At 42.8% G+C, this 22144-nt stretch overlaps 1 protein-coding gene across 8 annotated transcripts in view; it reads right to left on the reverse strand.

Moving 5' to 3' along the window:
- PLEKHA7 (pleckstrin homology domain containing A7) overlaps positions 1-22144 on the reverse strand; it is a 1516580-nt gene that overhangs the window by 11492 nt on the left and 1482944 nt on the right. For 7 of the 8 annotated variants that reach the window (XM_069623767.1, XM_069623765.1, XM_069623763.1 and 4 more), the window contains one exon: positions 19614-19722. The exons of the other annotated variant lie outside the window; for it this stretch is intronic. In XM_069623767.1, the coding sequence (XP_069479868.1) occupies positions 19625-19722 (98 nt within the window). In that variant the 3' untranslated portion in view covers positions 19614-19624. The remainder of the gene's footprint in view (positions 1-19613; positions 19723-22144) is intronic. 8 annotated transcript variants of the gene reach the window in all.

Raw genomic sequence — 22144 nt, forward strand, 5'->3', positions numbered from 1 at the left:
TGATGATCAAATAAACCAGCAGAGAGCCGCAGTGGGGTCTGTCCACTACCTATGAGAATAACAGCACCTATTGAAGTACCGACACCTAAGAAAACCTGGACAGTAAGGTACCCATTGAGAAAACAATATCGACAAGTGAGACAGAATGACGATTGTCAGAATGCAATACCCAAAGAAACTAAGAAGATACTGATGGAAGACGAATGATGACGTCATAAGAACCCGGACTGACTCACATATAGAAGATATAACAACCTGAGAATGATGACAAACGAGACAAAACACCATGGACAAGTTGCATCCTAAGCCTAAAGTGAAACAATTGATGTCAAGATGTCAGAAACGTGTGCCACAAGCACGATGAAGACTTTCAGTCAGTTTAAATGTGTACATATGCAAAGTAAACGCAAGAACCACAGAAATCGCGAGGCTTGCTTATGCTTAGTAGTAAGATAGATTGCGGCAAGCGCCACCTGTACATATCTACCTCAAAAAGATCACTTTATGCAAGTACACTTCCACTACGCACAAGAGCAGAATCAACCAAAGATTACTAAAGGTCTCAAGAGGAGAGTTTCGCAGCAAACAAATCGAGAATTAAAGACGGAGAGAAACTCAGACGAAGGTAACCATGCCAAGAAGCCAAGGTCCTATCATCTGAAATAGGCCAACAGTGGATACAATTAAAGAGAAGAAGAACAGAGTATCCTGTTCTGAAAGGTCAAGATAAGCCACAGATGGCAGACGACTGGCAGAATTAAATGAAATACACGAAATTGCATGAAGGAAAGGACGATTTCACGGTGTCAGAATCACATGACCAGACAAGCAGGAAGGGATTAAACTGTCACGACTACACATGGACCTTTGCCATACCCAGACGCCTTAACTTTCCCAGACCAAGAAGCAGACTCGAGGCCAACCACAAAGAAATAATTGACACATGACCATTGAGGTGATGATTGATTGTAACAATAATTGGAGGGAAGCTGGGGAGGCAGACGAACTCCCTGCACCTGACCGGCCATTCTGCACGCTGCTAAGGGCAAGTAGAAAAGTATGAGTGGGGTTGATGCCAACCCAATTATAGTGGACCACGTAATCTAGGGTCCTATAGTTAGTAGAATCAATGAGACGTTGTACTTTTAGTGAAGTTTACAGTAGCCATTTTGAAGGAAAGGCTTAGTTGCCCCACCTGACATTGTCTATCCAATGCCCTCTCCCTATTACCATATACAGATATAGTACCTATATTATAGTTACCTTCCTAGAACCAATCAAGTTGCATGCTAAATTCTAAAAAGTTACACGTCAGTGATGACGAGTTTTTGGTATAAATGTTATGTTTTTTTCTGAAATCAATTGGAGTTGAAGCGAGAAGGAAGATCGAGCAATTGCTGATATTCATGGACTCCCTGTTTTTTGTACTTGTCATTAAACGGACTCCCTTTGCCAAACTATTGAGTTGTCATTATTGATTTGGTAAGAGTAAGAATCTGCATCCCCATCCATCTCAAGGGTGCTGCTGCTTATCTTAAAGTGCTGTTTGGAAACTCCCAGTCCTATGGGCCGGCTGGGGTGCATCCGGTACACCCCTGAAGAAGTTCCTAAGCTTGAGAGTGAATGAGAGGAATGAAGCATGTTGGGCAATGTAATGGTTGTGAGATCAGCAATAGGATCTTTATAGTAGTTACAATAGTTGCACAAGTAGAGATTTACAGAGACAGAAGCACTCAGCACTGTGACACACATGGCACGTTAAATTGTTTTTTAATATGTGTTTTATATGTACAGTTGTATTTATTATTGTCTTGTATATATATATGTGGTGATACCTTCTAGTTTTTATTGAAGCATGATAAAGATTTTACTTAATGAATATAAAAAATGTGTTTGTAAAGAGTCAAAAAGTGTTTGATTAGGATGTGGATTTGTTAAGTAGTTAGACTCTACCTATACAAGCAGTCCAGGAGGGTTTGTTTACTTTAAAAGGGTCTTTGTTTGTGGCACAGGTGAAGTCCTATATTTGTGTCCTTCACTTGGGCCAAGCAAGACTACTGTCATCTTGTTCCAATATTTCACATACTAGGACCTTTGTAACACCTTGACCATGGCTTGGCATGGACTGTCCACGATCCTGGTTATCGTAATCAGAATAGACATGAACTTTAATTCTTGAAGCATTTATTTGAAATGAAAACTAACCTTCCCCACCCCTCCAGCACTTCACTGATAGGAATTAGCAGTTGTGAATGATCAGATGCTTGTCTCCCATCTTTTGCCTTCACCTCAGCAGGCCACAAAGTGATTACATCACTGTGGTTGTCTACAAAATTTTAAAAAATTAAAAATCCTCCTTCACCCCATTCGTCTTCTTTATTGATCCCTGCTGACCACTCAATTCTGCAGTTAATCATGGTTACCCACTTTTCTCCCTCTACGCACAACTCGGGTCCACTATACTGCACTTCCCCAACCCAGGCTTCCTCTATCAATCAAGGCTTCCACTCAGCCATTAGCTCTCCCTTAGAACATCATTACCTGGCTAATACCTTTATACCTCCTAGCTCCTGTGCAGGCAGTCCTAGATCTCTCCAGAAATGTGCATCTCACAATCAGCATGGGACTTCATCTAAGGCAATGGCACAAATACCCTCTTCGTTCCTGTCCTCCTTTAACGCTGCACTGTCTCTTGTCTTGGATGAAGCTACATATACATAGGTTACCAAGCCTCTCCTCATTCTGATCCTATCTTCTCAAACTCTCCACTACTCTCTAGACTGTGCTACCCCATCATGCTCATCTTCTCTGTCTACCAACAACTTTGCCCTTTACGTCTCATCCAAGATGTCCAAGATTCAAGATACTTTTGGTTCCCTTCTCTTACTCCCAGCTCTTTTTCTGATATCCCATCCCTACTCTCTCCTCCATTTTCTTACTTCCCCTACCTTTCCAGATCAATTTGCAACCTTTTTTTGTTATGAAAGCCCTTCTATCATTTGCCCTATAGGCCCTTTTGCTCCCAAACAATAAAGATCATGGGATCGATCACCTCCTCTTTAAACTGGGATTTTGGCAGCCCCACTCAAGAATCTCACTGTACTAACCATATGCAAGAAGCCTTGGCTGACTCAGAGCACCCATCCAACTATCACAATTCTCCATTCCCCCTCACTACTCCACATTTCTACCACAAATTCCTTGAACTGGTGGTGTATAATTCGATTTCCAATGACCTCAAAGATAACAATCTCAGTGACAGTTTCCAATCAGGGCTCATTACCGTCATGCAGCTAAAATTGCAGATCTCCAGCTTTCGTACTGCAGCATAACACTTCTAATTCTTCACATCTTCATCCTCCTAAAATCATCAGCAGCCTTTGATTCTATTATCCATGACTCTCTCCTTCATATCCTTTTTAGCCCTGATGCCTAACACAGTACACTTGCCTGGAATGTGCCATATGCTTCCAACCACACATATACCCATTCCTCTGATACCACTCACTTACAACATTTGAATTGCCTCCTTGGACCACTTCTCTTCAACCTCTACACATCCTCACTGTAGAAACTCACCTCACACGTTTGCTTCACATATTTGTTGACGACACCCAGATGATAATTTCTTTTCACACCTTTGCCCACAGCCTCTCCTTTTGTATCTCCAAGTGTGTTGTAGATATCAGACTGGATGGCTTTTCGTTGCCTTATGCCTAATTCTCCATGACCAAACTGCTCTACCTGCTGGCACATTATACTTCACCCCTCCTTCCATTTCCCCTCTCTTTCCACTTGTATCTTATTCTTATTCAGCCATTTTCCAAAGCCCGCGACCATCAGGTTCTTTTTGACAGTCACTTAAATGATGATGTGGTATTTTTGCTACAGCTTTTTCACTAAAGCACTGTACATAGAACATTCACATACAATGGTCACCCAAATGTAGTTGGGTACTCGTTGATAAACCACAGAAGGCTGAAAGGCTGAGTTGGCCATGCAGGGATTCGAACCTGTGACACACAGATTGCAGCCATGAGTAAACACACTTATCTATCTTATCAGTTTCTTTAGCAATCTTAAAACGCCACCAATTCATAATATCCACTGCAACAGTAATTCTGTTAACCCTATTTAATGCCTATAAAATCTGCTCCCCTCAACTACCATTCGTCAAAAACTCTTATCTCCATTGTCAAATTCACTACTTTGTCAGTCATCTCCTGGGCTTCCTCTTCTACTCCTTTGCCTCCCTTAACCAAAAGCCTAATTTGGCAACCTACAGGCTGTACATCCTCCCCCACTCATCTGCCACAATGGAGCACAAACTCCACGCTGGTTGTCTCTCCATGTATCACCATCCACTCTATAAATACATTCCAGTAGTCTTTAAACATATTCATAAACTTGCAAACTTAGATTTTACAACATAATCTCCTCACAACCCAGGCTCCAGCACCCTACCCAACCACACTGTCCTTACACAACTGCCTTCTCTCACTTCCAATCTTTTTCGATCCCTGACCCTTATTATTGCAATTCTCTTACCCTGATATCAAAAATATCACCACCATCCCTGCTTTTAAAACTCCCCTTAAACTCCACCTACTCCCCCTAGAAGGGAAGCATGCATGAGCACCCTACACTGCCCCACTTAATCTCCTGCCCTGTTCTATTGCTCTCATTCATGACCTGAATATTAACATATGTATATATTGTACATTAATATTATTGTCTCCACATATTTGCACACTTTAGTTCTTCTCAACTACCTGAATAATGATCTTCCTATCTCCCACTATTAACTTTTTTTTTAAAAACACACTTCATAGACAGACCATCCACCTTATGGCGATTTTGCGATTTGTAAAAAAAAAAAAAAAAAAAAAAAAAAAAAAAGAAAATTATAATATCGCAAAATTTGCCATTTCCCCGCAATTGCCGCTATAAATCATTAAATGAGCGTGAAAAGTGTGTCTTTTTTCGCTCTCATTTAATGATTTAGAGCGAACACAGCTGGCTGCTGATTGCAGCAGCTTGAGGGTTAACACCTCCGGCTCCGCGTTGCAGGCCCAGGATTGGGGGAGGGTCATGCAGGCCTGGGAGATGCACAGCATTTGGCTGTGGCCCCAGGCTCCTCCAAGGCTCATTGAGTGCCCGCCCTGCCGAGCTGACAGAGTTGGTGAAGCGTAGCCAGGTAAGCACTGGCCTGTCCACTCATCTGCCCTCAACTCAGAGCACCCTAGGAGGCCACTGGACTGTTTTCATTACCTGCGCTCGACAGGAAAGTAAATTACTTTCGTGTCGAGCACCGGAAAAGAAAGCATAAACGTAATGCTTTCTGACGCTCGTCTACAATTGGTATCATGGGCTGCATGATACCAATTGTAAAGCAATTTGAATCAAGGCTGGCTGCATGATACCGATTGAAGGCTCTCATAGCTGTATTTGTTTCAAATTGCTTTCCAATAATTGTAAAGCAATTTGAAATGAATACAACTACGAGCGTTTGTATCATGCAGCCCAGCCTTGAATCAAGGCTGGGCTGTATGACACCAATTACGCACAAAATTGGGTGTTAAAATGTATGAAAGGCAAATGCCATTCGTCCTGTGCAATTTTGGTGGTTATGAAAAGCCAATTTAATGATATATGCATATTTCACCTTGATATGCTAATTTCTGATGACATCACATGCCATTGCATTTGTTGATGAGTCCCCCCCCCACTTTAATTTGTAGGACTTGACCCCTGGTAGTGTTGTGATGTTTAATTTCTGTTTGTGGGTGTGTTAAGTCACCATGTGTGAGTGGGCATAAGCAAGAATGATGACCACCCAAGAGAGTTCATTGTTTGGCTAGGTATTATGGGCTTGCAGTTACTGCCACTGCATTGCACCTGTGTCTTGGGCCTCATGGATTCCTTCCAGAAGTGTAGAGTTGTTCCCCCCTCTCTCCTGGGGTCATAGGACAAGCGAAAAGCAAACCTATGGGCTTCAACCAGGGTTACACTTTTGAATTCAAGCCTATCTGTTTATTTGCTTTCCACTTGTCTGCTGGAAGTAGTGGTGCAGCACCATTTCCATGGAACTGATCAGGCTATACCCCCCCAACCCTCCCCACAATCCAAAATGTTAGGCTGTGGTGACTCGACCTGGCTGTCCTTCAGAGCGTGGCCAGACAGAACACAACATTTTGTTCCTCACTAACAAAAGCTAATAGTGCCAATTAGAATGCTTCCAGGATGATCACAAACACTGCACAGGACAACAAAACAGAAATTGGAGCAGATGTTAAATGATATATTTTTCAACGTTAGAAAATGCCGTAAAAAACGCAGTTGTGTGCAGCAATTTCTTTCTTTTTTGTGCCGCAAAATCTTCCATTTCATGCTCCAATTTCTGTTTTGTTGTCCTGTGCAGTGTTTGTGATCATCCTGGAAGCATTCTTATTGGCACTATTTAAATAACTTAAATGGGTCAATAATGTAAATTATGGCCTCTAGCTTGGAAAAAGTAATCCTAAAAGTTAACGTCAAAGAATTCTTCCGACTCTAATATTTTTATTCATTCAATTGAAAAATGACTGTAATTACACTTAACTGTTCAAATTACTTTGAGGAAACATGTTTGGTTCAATTGGGTCATTTGTTGCGTTGTGTGTCATAATACATGAAGAATGTTTTATTTTGGGACAAGGCTGAAAGTTTACTTATGGATTGAAAGCTCAAGTCCCAATGTTACATTGAAAAATTAGAGAAACACATTTTACATAGGTAAAAACATTTCAAAGGAGAGATGCAAGGGACCCCTCAACTTTCACTTCACCCTTGCGGCCACCGAGCAGAGGTTGTTGCTCCCATTTTTCCTACTTGTGTTAATTACTTACTTACATTGGGTGAAGTTCCATAACCTGAAAGCAGCAGCAATCATACCACTGCTTTAAAAACGGATATTCCCAAAAATTATCAACCTATCACAGGCCTAACACTGTCAGCTAAGGTACCTGAAACTGTGGTTATATCCAACTAGACCATTATGGAAAATCTCATTGACATTTTTCAATCCTGGTTTTGTCAGACACGTAACCAAGTCTGCCTTGGTGGCTTATTTGAAATGGCATATTATTGGGATCACCTTGGGTTGGCCCCTTTTCACCTTGGTCATGCTTGACCTCTCAGAAGAATTTGATAAATTCGACAATGAGGGAACTAAAAAAAACAAATTACAAACTGGAAAAAGAATGGAGAAATCATTACCACCAACAAACAAAAACAAATACCAATGGAAACTCAGAATGTACAAATCAGCAGTCCTAAAAGTTAAAAAACATACTAAACCACAAGAATCCAAGAGGCAACAAATCCGCAAAAAGAACTATTCAAAATCATCAAGGAAATCAGAAACCCAACATCGTGCAACAAATGTGTTATAACATCACAATCCCTGTGTGATAACATCACAAACAAAGTAAGAACAAAAACAGAAGCAATTCAACAGACCATCGACAAAAGCCACCCTACAAAAAAAACCCATATCCAGAACCACTGGAAAGCAGCGCACCACGAACCACCACAACACTCAACCGTTTCGAACCTATAAATGAAGAAACCTTCAACAAAGTAATAAAAGACACCAACCTCGCCTGATCCCTCAGCGACTCATGCCCACCAGGCAAAATAATCCTCGACCACAGGACATCTGCATCATACTTCCGGCTACTAATGAACCCATCACTAAACATGGGAATAGTACCTACAACTTTCAAAGTTAGCATTCATCAAGCTCCTCCTAAAAAAAGAAACCGGAAATGCAGAAGACCCTACCAACTAGACTCCCATAGCAAACCTACCCTACCCATTGATACTACTCAAGAACCACATCTACAAAATACTACTCAACCACATAGAAAGCAACGGAACACTCAACCACTGCCAAGTTGGCTTCAGACCCATGAGAGGAACGGAATCAGCATTTCTATCAATATGGGACAACCTAAAAATAAACAAGGACAACAGCACCCAATCACCCTCATACTACTAGACCTATTAGCTGCCTTTGACACAATCAGACACAGAAAACGAATCCAGAGACAGGAGGAATGCAGCATAAAAGACTCCACACTACAATGGCTGAAATCTTTCCTCACCAACCAAACTGAACGAACATAATTACAGCCATTTACTTCCAACACCAAAAATATCACCTGCAGCATACCACAAGGATCTAGCCTCTCCCCACTTCTCTTCAACAACCACATGTACCCCCTAATGAAACTTATTCAAACCCATGGACTGAATGCCTACAACTACCCAGATGAGGCACAACACACTTGAACTAGCAACCATGCATTAGAACCCAGCTAGAGACATCTTCCACAATAAACATTTGGGAATATTCATGGACAACAGACACGCACTAGAACCACAAGTCAACTCAATAGCAAAGAAATGCTTCTACCTCTTGCGACTAATTAGAGGGATACTCCCTTACCTTAGCTTCCCACACAGAATTTTCACAATCATCGCCTAGGTACTATCCAGACTAGACTATGCAAACAGCCAATACCTGGCAATGACAGAACGTCTCATGAAAAACCTCCAACACATCCAAAATACTGCAGCAAGAGTACTCCTGTGACTAAAGACAAGAAACCACACTACACCAGCCCTGAGAAGCCTACAATAGCTTCCAGTAAAAAAATGCATTAACTTCAACGCCCTCTGCATCCCTCACAAATCACTACACGGACAATGAGCTGAATTTCTCCAAGCCAAAATCACTGCTACCAACCCAGAAGAAACCTAAGATAAAGCACTGATGTCCAAATTGAAACAAAACCATCTGTGAAAATAAAATTTGGAGGAACCACAGTGTCCTGTTTCATAGCCAAACTTTGGAACTCGATACCGAAATAAAGAATGACAGAAGATCACCTAACCGTCATAAAATAACTGAAAACCTGGCTATTCAATTCACGGTACAAGAATAAAAATGGGCACCCCCACAACCCAGACCCTGGACCCCAAACTATCATGGGACAGTATGGATTGTAGAGCCAGCAATAAAACAAACCACGCATCTTAAGCCAAATCCTACTAACCACCCCCTGCTCCTTGCTCCTTTCCCACATACCTCCCACGTACAACACACAGCCAAAGGGTTGCCACACTACACACAAAAACACACAAGCCACACATCCGACACAAGAACAAACAGTCACAAACAACAATCAATCCAGACACTGGACGTTACCCCTCTGGACACAAATCCAGTGCACACAATCAAAACACACTCAGAAAGCCAACATGCACAGACACCAGTTTCTCCTGGTTCCTTAAGCTTCAACAGAATAGCACAACCTTTATCCTATCCCTCTTCCCTCACTAACCTACCCCACACACTTTCTAACAGAGCCACGTGAGTACCTGGAGACTATGCAAATGGCAGCGGTGCACGGTATAAATCAGCATAACATTACATAAAATCTTGGTTTCTCTCTTTATTAGCACCAGTTGGATTTTAGAAATTGCTGCCTTGTGGTTTCATTCATTTATAAAGAAAGAGCACACAAGTGGTCAAATTAGATCATTTTCTATTGGAGCTTGTTGATATTCACTGTGGAGTCTGTGACAACATTCCCCTTCTATACCTTACGAGGGTAAAGGAGCAACCAAGTGGTTTGGGCCCCACACCAAATGTGTTATGTGGAACTTGGGGCTATATGTTGAGGATTCTCTGGTCCGCCCACAGTGCTGCCGGCCTAGGGGATGGTATCACCATATTAAATCAACTACCACTGCTGGCCCTTTAAGGGATCCAACACAATATGCAGTACTGCTGCTGCCCATACATATGTATACCCGTGCATTTCATATATTTAGAATGGGGAGTCTGAGATTACAGACCTTATTTTCCAGCATGACATCTCTTCTGCAGGCACATAAACCCAGGACAAGTTACCATTACCACCGACTCCCCTTCATGAACTCCACATACCCACTCCCATGTGCATGTTTGGGAATGGGATTTCCAAGATGGCGAACAGGTCTGTTAAAGGATTAGCCCATACAGCGAGACATGAAATCAGTTAACTGAATCAGTGACTCCTTTGAATCCTTACAACCTAACCAACCCTAAATCCTGACTAATTATCTGATACAGGTGCAACTGATGGGAAAAAGCCCAATTTCCAAGTGAGGCAACAAAGACTTAAAGCCTGGAAAGAGAGGCATATATTGTGGGTGTTTGGAGTAGCAGAACAGTGTGTGCCGGAGAGGAGTTGCCGCTGCAGAGAGCTAGAGGTGCAGGGGATGTTGAAGGTGCAGAAGCAGTTTGAGGTACAGGAATAAATGGAGGTACAGAAGGAGTTGAGGGTGCAAGCGGAAACAGAGCAGTAGTTCACGGAGCAGGTACAGAAGGAGTTCAAGGAAGAGGGGAGAGGACAGAAGGTGAAGGAGGTTAACATGAAGACTGAAGGGAGAGAGAAAAAATGTTGATGGAGGGGAAGATCAGGGAAAAAGGGAGAGAACATGAGAGGATGGAGGAGACCCTATCTCTAAAGACCTATTCAAGAGGCTGGTAAGATTTTTTCACTGTCTTTGTGAGAGGTCTCGCAGGGATCACGCCTGTAACTACACTTTTATACGTTTGCATCCGTCCATTAAGGATTATTTCCCATAAATAAAACCATGCATCACTCCTACATGGACAGTACCAATTGGACCCAAAGACAAGTATGTCCCCCTTGCAAGACTGTTGAAAAGAAGTGTGGATCTTTTATTGGTCAAAATGGGCCAAATTCAAATGCATTCAAGAGTGAGATGATTTTATTAGTCCTGCACTAACAACAGAACCATCAATCCTTATACACCTGCTCTCTTCGATATTCAATTGGATGTCCGTGAAGTCAAACATCTTGGCTATATTTGGGGGACTCCTAGGAGTCTTCTACTTAATTACATAGTTAAAAGCTCTGTTTTCAAACTCCAGCAACTTAAACATATTCTTGCTTTTCTCCCACAAGATCAATGTGCAGAGGGAGTATGGGATTTGGTTAATACCAAGTTAGACTATGCAAATGCATTGTATGTAGGACTTCAGGGCTATGTGACTAGTGACTCCTCTGGGATAGCCACCCCCTTTAAGGCTAGGGAGGTGACCCCGCTAAGCAAAATCCTCCCTAGGAGCTTGTGAAAGTGGGACCTCACTGGGAGCGACTCCCCTCCAGGGGACTAGCACTCCCATTTACATGGGACCATGACCTATGATCTCTTTCTGTATTTATTGGCCACTAGACCCACAAGTAGCCTTGGTCGACTCGCCTGTTGTGTTCCTTTGTATGCCTGTAACATTTTTATCCTATGTATGCCTGTAACATTCCTAAGTTTTCCAGCACCCAGTTACCTCAGGGTCAGGTGCGAAATACAAATAATAAACAAATACAATGGGCAACTCCCTATACGCAAGACAATATACCACCTGCTTAGGAGCCAGCAATACCGATAATACCCCTATGTGCTTCGCTCAAGGTAATGATGAACTACTTTATACCTGCTTGACAACCTGTGGTGAACGTTACGCCCACTCTCATCACAGGAGTGATAATAAAGGGCCAACAACCATTGAGTGAAGGAGGAGAAACCACACACAGAGGTGAGGTTCCGACTGGAGTATGGCGGCGATATTCAGAGCCGTGCTGCAAGGAGAAGCCAGATGTAGCACAGAGTGAGGCGAATGCTGAAGTGAGAGAGGAGAACACTGAAGCAAGAGGCCACTGTCCCGATACAGAGGAGTAATGGGACTGAGAAACCAACACCAACTAAAGCAAAGCATACCTGGAGGTGCAATCACGCTGAGGATGAGGTGGGCCCGTGGCCTGCAAACGAATGCCAAAACCAGGAATCGAGACAGGAGTGAATTGTGATGAATCGGGCGAAGTCATCACTAAAACCCACACTAAGATCTCCTCCCATGCGGCCTGGGGAAGGCAGACGCTACCTGATCCTAACCCTGGGGGTGGTATCAAGCGGGAGGATCACGTGGGAGAAGATGGCTGTTAGGGAGAAGTGATACTCCTTTGGGAGGGACGCAGTATTCATCTTATTGTGAGGATGAATGTTCTGTAAATCCCAAGTATCTGATGGCCTGCTGTCATTGCACACGTCCCTCTCAAGGGGAAACCAAAGGAACCTGCTGTGAAAGGTTACCTAGACAAAGTAATTTGCACACCTTGGGAGTTCCTAAAATACTGTGATATCCGCTAATAGTCAGGATTCTGTCTTGTTTGGAATTCTTAGCCCTAATGTTAAGTCTTACATCTCTCCTATTACAAATCCCAACTCTAATAACATCCAGTTCAACAGACAAATGAAAATGTATGAACATAACAGGCATAGACCTATTATGGAGTTCAAGATCCCTAATGCCTGTGGTATTGGGAAGAGGAAGAGGGACCAGGAATCAATGCGGATTAAGAACGTCATTGAAGAAAGTGTGCAGTCTAGTTGTTTTGATGCAAGGCACCTGAGCACGACCTTTATATCTGAAGATGGAACACAATTGCAAAGAAGCAGAAGGTGCAGGAGAGACTTCACTATCCCAAGTGGCTGCTTGGGGTTGAAAAGTGTGCACAATAGTAATTGTGCAGCGAGGCGAGGAAGCGGCTGTGATGGTGTTCAGAAGAAAGATGGGAGTCCAGGCACGTCATGGTTGCTGAGAACGGAGCAACAGAGGCTCCCAGAGAGAGAAACCCAGATGGCGAGAGAACCGCAGATGTCCCTGAGATGCCGCGACACTGATAGGAAGAGCTGCAATGTCGCACAGCACCTGAGAAGGACAATGAAGGTGCCAACAGTAACCTTTGAGCCTCAGAAGAGACACAGGGCACTGGATCACTTTGTAATTTCGACGGCCGCGAAGACTAAGACATGGGGAGCCCAAAAGCACAATAACAGAAGGAGGGGAAGGCCAAGAGACTTAAATGAATGCCTAACAAAACCCCTTAATTGGCAAATTATAAGAAGGTGAAGAGGGTGTAATTCTCCATTTATGAAAAGTCAAATGGGGAAATCTGTAACGTGCATTGCCAACAGCCAAAAGGCTATTTGAATGAAGTGAAAGTGCAAGAAAGGTATAATTCTCCATTTATGAGAAGTCAAATTGGAGAAACTTATAACCAGTATTGCCAACAGCCAAGAGGCTACTTGAAAGATGTGAGGGTGCAAGAAAGGTGCAGTTCTCCATTCATGAAATTGGGGACACTTGTAACCTACATTGCCAGCAATCGAGAGGTTATCCAGAAGGAGCCGAAAAGCAATAATGGTGCAATTGTCCATGTTTGGAGAGGACAATCTGGAGAAACCTGTAACCCATATTGCCACTAAATAAACCGACTTTAGTGATAGGAGTATTCTTCCTGGCAGGTGAGTGAACCAGGAAAGTGACCACTTAAAGTTAGTCTTGGCAGGCGAGTAGACCAGGAAAGAAGCAGTTGAACTAAAGAAATGTGGTTGTGGTAAAAAGATGTTGTGAAGAAACTGAGATGTATAGTATTTTGACAAACTGAGGTATTACCAAAGTTAGTAGTTATGCTAGCCTGACAAAAGCATTCTATTGGGAGAATAACTGTATGTCAAGAAGTATTTTGAAGTCTGATAAAGTCATTGTGTGGAGGAAAGTACTTGCCTTGATTTATGAACTAGTGTTTGAGAAAGAGACATTTTGCCTTAACAGGACGGATACTGTGAAAGATAACTATTGCTGTGGCCTTTGAACAAGTGTTTGTGGAAAAGACGCAGTGGATGGAAAAGATATGTTGTGTTGAATTGAATAGATCTTTGTTCAATCAGAAACTTGATCAAGGTTATTCCTGGGTGAGGTAGCCAATGGCGAGATGCAGTATTCACCCTTATTTTGTTTATCAAACCCATCCTGTTTTAGGATTCTCCGAGGCCCAGCCCCCACCCCCCTGGGCCGAGGAAGATGATGACTGAGAATAATAACACTGACTTGCATACATCGTACTGGCCATGTCCCGCTAATCGTGTCAGGCAACGTCAGGCACTTAATCCTAAGTGCATACACCTGATGCCAATTAGCTCTCCTCAGAGGAAGAAAAGGCAGGAATCAAAGACACACTTTGAGTAAGGCGGAACACGAGAATGAGCAGAACCTCCAGGATGAAGGTGCAACAGCTGGAGCAGAGCAACAGACCAAGGGACTTGTTGCAGCAGGCTTAAAACCCCAAGGCTTCTCTATTAGAGGTTGTTGCCTCCGACAGGTCGTGATGGACATGTGGAGAAAGCAGATCCCACAAGTGAAGATTGCATTGTGTTCCAAGGACGACAGCGACCCTTCCAGGTGAACGGCAGAGTTGGGGAAGCCAGGTCAAGCCTGTGGTACTAACCTTGACTCAAAAATCAGAAAACGCCAAACAAGAAAGAGGTGCACAAAGCCGGTGAGTTGGCAAGCGACCTGAGAGACTAGTGTGTGCTAAAGTAAATGAAGTAGCAACATCATGTCACAAGTGAAGGCTGTATGCGTGTAGATGAGACGTGAAGAAAGGCAGACCTGTGAATGTACTTTGATGTAAAGAACAGCTGGACAATAAGCAATACTAAGTAACAGAGTGGTCTGGGGAACGGAAGTAACTCGCACGAAAGTCTGAGTGAAAAGTACTTTGGTTAAAGCGAGAATGTGAATGGACAGTGAAAGTAAAAGGAAGAAGATTAATTCCTAAAGAGGGGAAGAGTGAAGGTAACAAACTTTGAATTGAAGTGGTCCTGCAGTGGTCTGACAAATAAGCCACACACATTTGAAAGTCTTTGACACCTGAAAGCGGTTCGAGCGTGGCAAAGTGAAATAAACTTGGGGAAGGGAACACTGGTTGCAACTTGTGTTGAACTTTATTATAGGATATCTGAGTCCAAGAGATGGAGATCTAAAAGAACTGTGTGGTGAAAGGTCTGAGCCCGGCAGAGGAGGATTTTTGCTAATGTTTTGAATAAGACATTACTTTGGAAGAAAGAGAAAGAGTCTTGAGCATGAAAGGACAGACGGGCCTCGATCCACAGCTTTTTGGACTGTTAATATTGTATGAAAGCCGTGTCATCCTGCCCACAAGGATTACTTTACTCAGTGAGGCCTAATGTGGGGAGGTGAGCTGGTTCAAACAAGAGATAGGGCAGGAATTTGTTTTTTTTTTAGCATAGGCCATTTTGATTTGACAGACTCCACTAGGACTGCTTTATTTATTATTTGATGCTCGATAATACTCCCGTCTTAGTTATAGGGTAGAATAGGAGTTTTTCCAATCCCATTTAAATAAAGGTTTTACAAATTGCACCCATTGTGTCAGTCTCTGCTTGTGATACCATGCCTTCACTACACACCCCAGAGAGCTATGATCTGATATGATATTCTATTTATATCGCACTCGTACACAAGTATTTCAGAGCATGACCAGGTGAAGGGAGGGATACAGGGGAGAACAAAAAAACAATCTTACTAGGCCCAGTGACATTAAGAGCGTGTAAGTGCATGGGAAAGGGAAAAGTGCATGAAGGGGGGGAAGTGGAAAGTGCGGAGCAGGGGAGAGCCAGAAAAAATAATAATAAGTACAATAAATAAAGTTGCCAGTGGTAGTGCAGCCAGCAAGTGGCAAAGTGCTAGGTTAGTCAGATACAGTGTATCTGATAAGTGCAGAAGAAAAGTGGGTGGGGGACTGTATGGGTACAGATACAGACCCCAGTGCAAGGGGTGGCTCGGAGGCAGTGCAGGAGGGAGCCAGAGGGAGCAGGTAGCTGGGCCCGAAGAACAGAAAATGGCCAGGAGCATGGTGCCGGTGAGATCAAAGCAGATCAGCAAGGGAGAAGAGGGGCAAAGCCAGAAGCGAAGAGAAGGTCTTGAGCTGCTTCCAGAACCGGAGATGGTTCTCCTCAAGTTTTAAGATGGCAGGGAGGCTGCTCCAAAGGGGGGTCCAGCCGAAGACAATGATCTACCCCCAGCTAGTTTCTTTGAAAAACGACTGACCCTGAGGGAGTTAGAGGTAGAGGAGTGAAGGGCTTGGGAGGGGAGGCATTTATGGAGGGATAGTTGAAGGTATTTTGAACCCAGGCCCCAGAGAGCCTTGTGGACAATGAAGAGGGTTTTAAATGTAATCCTTGCATCCACTGGGAGCTAAGTGAAGTATTGGGGCCAAGAGAGCCAGAGAGACCCAATAAAGAAAGTGAAGAACAGAAGGGTCATCAAAACCCACAATAGTTGAGAGGACAAGTAGAAGAGAGGGTTTGCAGATACCGCAGAGGGCCAAGTGAAGTAGGGGAACACAGAAACTCAAGGGAGCCACAGAGGCCCAGTAAGAAAGCAAAGATCAGACACAAGGGGCGTATGGAGGAACCCACGCCCTGAATCTAGTGGGAAGAGAACACCACAAGTGATGGAGAGGGATCAAGGAAACATCCCTCCCTATAAAGAATTTTGGGTGTTTTTTTTTGGGAACGTATTACTGGTTGGTTATTTGAACTTTGTAAACCCTGAGGTAATGTGAACTTTGGTAAACTGCCTAAAAATGTGAAATAAAGAGAACTGTTAATTTGAAGAATCCTAACCAGGAGAGAAACATGGAACCCCTGGTAAATATTCTAATACCCAAGACTGAGTGCAGAGAAATCCCCCTAATTTTCTTTCATTTTTGTTTAAGCAGTAGGTCCAGTTTAGTGGATAGGTTTAGACGGAGGAATATTTTTCTTTTGACGAGTACCATAGTTTAGTTTAAAAGGAAGGGAGCTCCAGTTTAGCAATAGGGCTAGTGAGTTTTCTTTTTAAGTTGAATAAAGAAACTTGAAACGTATTTCCTATACTCCAAATCCTTCTGGCTTGCCACATCTACCAGCACAGGCAATTACAGATGATTTAGACTGCCACTGCTTGACTTGTCCATTGGATTCCAAGAGAGAATACAATGCTGAATTAAGGCAGTCCTTTCCTTAAAACTATTACTTGTGCATTGTTGAGTTTTAGTAATGCTCAAAGGGAGAAAGACTGTCTTTAGTTGGTTAACAGAGATTATGGAATTCTAGTTTAAGAGAAATCTGCATGATCAAGCAACTGTCCCTTTTCCTGGAAGGCCCTAAAGACCTTTCTTTTTTGTCAACATCCATGTCTTGGCCTTGTGTTCTCTTTGTGGGCACCCAGATGCAGTTTGTTCCATCCGGTCTTATAGTATAAATGATTTAAAAATCAAACTTTTCCCCCATACTGACTAATTATCAGGGAATGGTCGATTGGAACAATTACAAGAAAACACAGAATACAGATTTTGCCAATTGTTATACAAAGAAGACACATTACTTTCTGCCGACAAACATCTTCAGCAAACCTTTATCCATCATTCCTATTATTTGGAGCATAATCGACTATGCACTAATTTTTTTTGATCCCACTGACTAAAAGAACCCTTGTCAGAATCCACTATTCCCTCTTCTCCCTACCAATCTATCGCCTTACACGCTACCTTTTAAAAAAACGTCTAAAACACTTGCCAATGCCTTTGAAGGTTTCCCCCTATCAAGACTGTTTGCTAGCACATCTTTAAAATATTTGCAATGGCCTATCATAACCATGTATCCTATAATCCTAACATCCGGAAATCCTCATACATCTTTGAAAGAGACAATCAATTACATTTTTGATATGTCCGCTCTAAGCAAACTTGACATGGCACTCTTGAGTCAACTCTTACCTTGCAGGTTCTCATAGTTACTCCCCTCCAACTGTACACCCACAACACTATCTTATGGCCAATCCATGGAGGCTCAGTCCTAGTTTCCTCCTCTTCTGACTGTATCGTCTTTCATTTTATAATCTGTTTAATGGCAATTCCCAATTCTTATTTTCCTTTATTTCATCTACAAGCTAAATGGAATGACTGCTCCATTGTCATAAGCCGACAAATGGCTCTTTGCTCATCTAAAACTACTCTTCTTTTGCTACCTGCACAATACTGCCCTAACCCATCTTCTTTCCTCAAAATGTCATAATCCTATCATCTCCCGCTGGGACCATTAGTACCCATTCCAAGTGACACATGCAACAGCCTCAATCTCAAGTACATTTGACCACTTCTACCAACTCAATATCCTAACATTTTTTTTACACTTAGCCAGGACATCCAACTGCATCCTAGTGCTAAGCAGAGCATTTCTAAAGCCTCACATTCTTTTCTTACTCTCAAGTGCGTTACTCTGCTGCTGAACTCTGAACAACCTTACGTGCAACAAGACAACATCCTCTTACACGGTCACTCTGCATATTGTCTATTATTTCACATTAGTGTGTCTACAAATTCAAGATGGTGGTATTCAAAATCTCTCCATGGCTATTCACTCCCTGTTATACAGTCTGTCCTTATTTACACAATAGGCTGACTCCTCGGCAAACACACCCTGTACTACATTACTACATTACCACATCAAATCCTCTAGCTCAGCTGGAGAATCTGGTCCATTGACCTCTGTGTACCTCTTCAATGCAACACCTTTGTCTCAATTTAAGGGTGATGGCTTTCATACTGGCATTTAATACTGAAATCAAGAACAACCTGCTGCACCAGAACAATCAACATGAAAGCCTCACTCAAACGTCCGTAGCATCTTAAGCACTGACTCGATCATGGGAAATCTTTGTAAAATATTTCAATGGTTTGGACTGTGATGTAATTATGTCCTGCTCTGAAACAAGTCACTTATTTGTCCGCATCCCCACCCCCAGTAGTAACTTTTACAGTATGCATCACTTTCTTGAACTACAGGTAGGTACAGAATAGTTTGTTAAATTGTTACTACCAACTAGAAAGTACAAATGAATGTTCCAATTCTGTAAGAGCTCATATAGGCAGGTAATGAAAGCACGCGTCAATGCTGCATGGAGGATACTTTAAAAGAGACTTCTTAAACATGTTTTTCACAATGCATATAGGCTATTTGGTGGTCTGCTGGGGTATCGCATCAAATGATTTTCTAATTGCTGCCTAGGACGAACCATGTAACATATGACCAAATGACGTGACCCATCCTACGTTGTAATAGTAACACCAGAGTCCCTTCTAAATTAACACGTTTGGAGTTAGACAGAGCAGATGCACTCTTATTTTTGGATGGGCGTGGTATATATGGACTCATAAAACAGAATAAACTGGCAAACATTCTGAACTTAAATTTAGAAAAATACAGCACTATTGTTACGCCTTTCTACTCAAATGGATAATACAACCACATTTGAAAAAAGGTGTCAAATTACATCTTTCATCCAGTGCATGTAGTGGAGATATATTTCTACTCACTCATACGTATTGTATACTAAAGATAGTAATACAAAACCCCTGACCAGCCAATTAATATGGCGGTACAATTCCATGATGACGGCATTACCATGAACATGTTACTCGATATCAGTGTAGGAAACAGCTCAGACCAGTTAAAAAAACACATGTAACGGTTATTTGAATGCATTAAATAGACTTTTCCCCACACATGGGAAGCTGAGATAACAAGACAATTCAAGGAAGCTGAAATAACATTTCGAGCAAAGCATGATAATTTGAGTTAGTCCTTACTTTTGAGGTGCTTAGACAAATGTGTAGTGAACTCCATTGCTTAGAGGGGATTGAGGTGTCTGTGACACAGGAGGTAAGGGTGCGTTAGATGGGTAGGCCAGCTGTTGCGCTAAAAGGGATCACATACAGGATTTTAGTAAACACAGTAAGACATGCACATTAAACAGAAAAGACAATCAAACAGTAGCAGTTCTAAATTACACATGAATTGACATGTAAAAATTAGTTTAGACAATTTAGTAGAGATGTGATGATTACTCTGGATTGTTGAAAAACGTATTTAATAGTGATTGTTATTTTGCGCAATTTGGAAAGTGATCCACGAAATGGGACTAGGACAGGAAACAAGTTTCCACGGAAAGAGTGCTCCATAGATTAAGAACCTCATTGCTTTTCGTCTATGTCCTTTTCATAAAATTATCTTGATTTTTGTTCATTGTTGGTGGCAAAAACAAATCAACACTCAGGCTCCCCCCCGCCCGCCATTGCCATTAGCAGCATGGGTATTAATGGCATCGGCTCTACTTTGAGGGTATTCATCATGCTGCTAATGCTGTGTGGGCTCACAGGCAAGCCTGGTTCAGTAGCAGTGGAGAAAGAGCAGGGACCTGATGGGGAATAGGAAGAGGGGGGCAGGGGTAGAAAGAGGAAATGGAGGCACAGGGCTAGTAAGTGGGAGGGGTGCTGTGGCAGGACATGGATAGAGTGAACCATTCAAAGAAACAGGATGAGTGAAAAGGAGGTACTGAAGGGGTGCCCTCTCTTCGATGTATGGGATTGTTGTAGGGCAGGAGCTTCATCGACAGAAGAGGGGTTCCATGTGATATTTTCGCCGCAAAAATATTGCGATGCAAAAATATCGCCATATTTTTGCGGCGAAAATAACACATGGACCCTGCGGGGGACACCCCCGCACCTAATATTTTCGCCACCAAAAATATCGCCTATGGCCGTTCCCGACGACCATATGTTCGGCGATATTTTTGCTGGCGAAAATATTACCTGATACCAGAAGAGGCTGCGCTGGCAAGCAAGTACTCACCCGCTGTCAAAAGCATTGTGGGAAAGGCACAAAGCAATATGGCTATGCCAGCCTGCACCTGCAGGTAGAACATAGGAAATGTACCAATGATGTTCTCATTGCCAGATACTACCTTTGTGTAGGGCCCCCCTCTACACTAACGAAAAAGTGAAGATGCTTTGGCTTTACTTTGCATTTTAAATGGTAATGAAAATGCAGGCAAATAGGCTTGGATGGAAATTATTACATGCAAAGAAACATTCATACCATCAAAGTATTTGGTGTTGCTGGATCATCTTTGCACTTGAATGAGTGGATAGATACTTTGGTGACAAGGAATGTAGAAGAGGCTGTCCAAGTGGTGCCATAGTGGTTGCTATAGACATTTATTAAATGATAAACCAAACCTATCTATCCATAACTCAAAGGGGATTTCCCTACCTAAACCAAAGAAAATCATATGCTCATCAGGAAGCCAGGGTTAAAACAAAAAAAAAAGACACTGTCCCCATCACAAAGGCTCCTACTCTATCCCCGTCACTACAACAGAACACCATAAAGTCCAGCTACTGTTCATAATCCAGGAGAATGACTCCCTTCTCCTGCATGCAAACTGTCCAAACACCTCTCAGGTTGTTCCAAGCAAAAGTTCTATCAAAGTTCTGGGTTCTCCATAACCCAACAGAAAATAAACAATCGCACAAAGATATTGTGGGGCTAGGAGAATGACTCTTCTGCTAGCTGGGTCCCCAATGTCTTTCACAGTTCTTAAGGTTTGTAGCTCCATTAGGGAGGTTTTCACAATCTCCAGGTTTTTCACGATTCTTGATCTACCCACACTGGGATGATGAAGCTGTTCATGGAATCCCTCTTGATTCGCCACTACCACACGTTTGTGGAACTGCCTAAAGAACTACATCCCAAAATGATATACAGCTTTTTCTCTTTCTTTATGGTTCAGAGTCTTCTAACCTCCAGGCCCCGTCCCATACTTGTGCGTGTTCCCTTTCCCTTCTTCCGGGAACTCTTCACCGGTTTCACCAGGGTGCGCTGGTCCACACTTCTTAGTTCAACTTCTTCCTTTAGTAGTCCTCTGTGTCTTGCCTTTCTTCATATGGAGTTGCTTTGGACTGCCTCGGCAAAGCTGTCGGACCCCTCGGTCCTGCCCCGACATAGGCTATGGTAGGCGGTCTTGGCACAGTTGCCGGACAACCCGGTTCACCCACTACAGATCATGCCACCACCTCTCAAGTTCTACAGGTTTATCACGCAAGTTCCCAATCAACTTGTAAGACACTTCTCGGGCGTCCCACGATTCCTCTTCTCAGCTTGGAGATGAGCCTCACTGCAGTCTCCCGAAGGCTTGTGTCAGCTTTCCAGGTTTTGCTGTGGCCTCCATGGTCGCCTGGTTCTCCTTCGGGTCATATCACACCTTACCAGAACTGCATGGGCCATTGCCGGATGGGTCCGCTGACGACAAAGAACACAGTCCTTGCTGTTCTGTTTAAAT

This window comes from Ambystoma mexicanum, chromosome 11 (genome assembly GCF_040938575.1).
Source record: "Ambystoma mexicanum isolate Mex_15411 chromosome 11, UKY_AmexF1_1, whole genome shotgun sequence".
NCBI lineage: Eukaryota > Metazoa > Chordata > Amphibia > Caudata > Ambystomatidae > Ambystoma > Ambystoma mexicanum.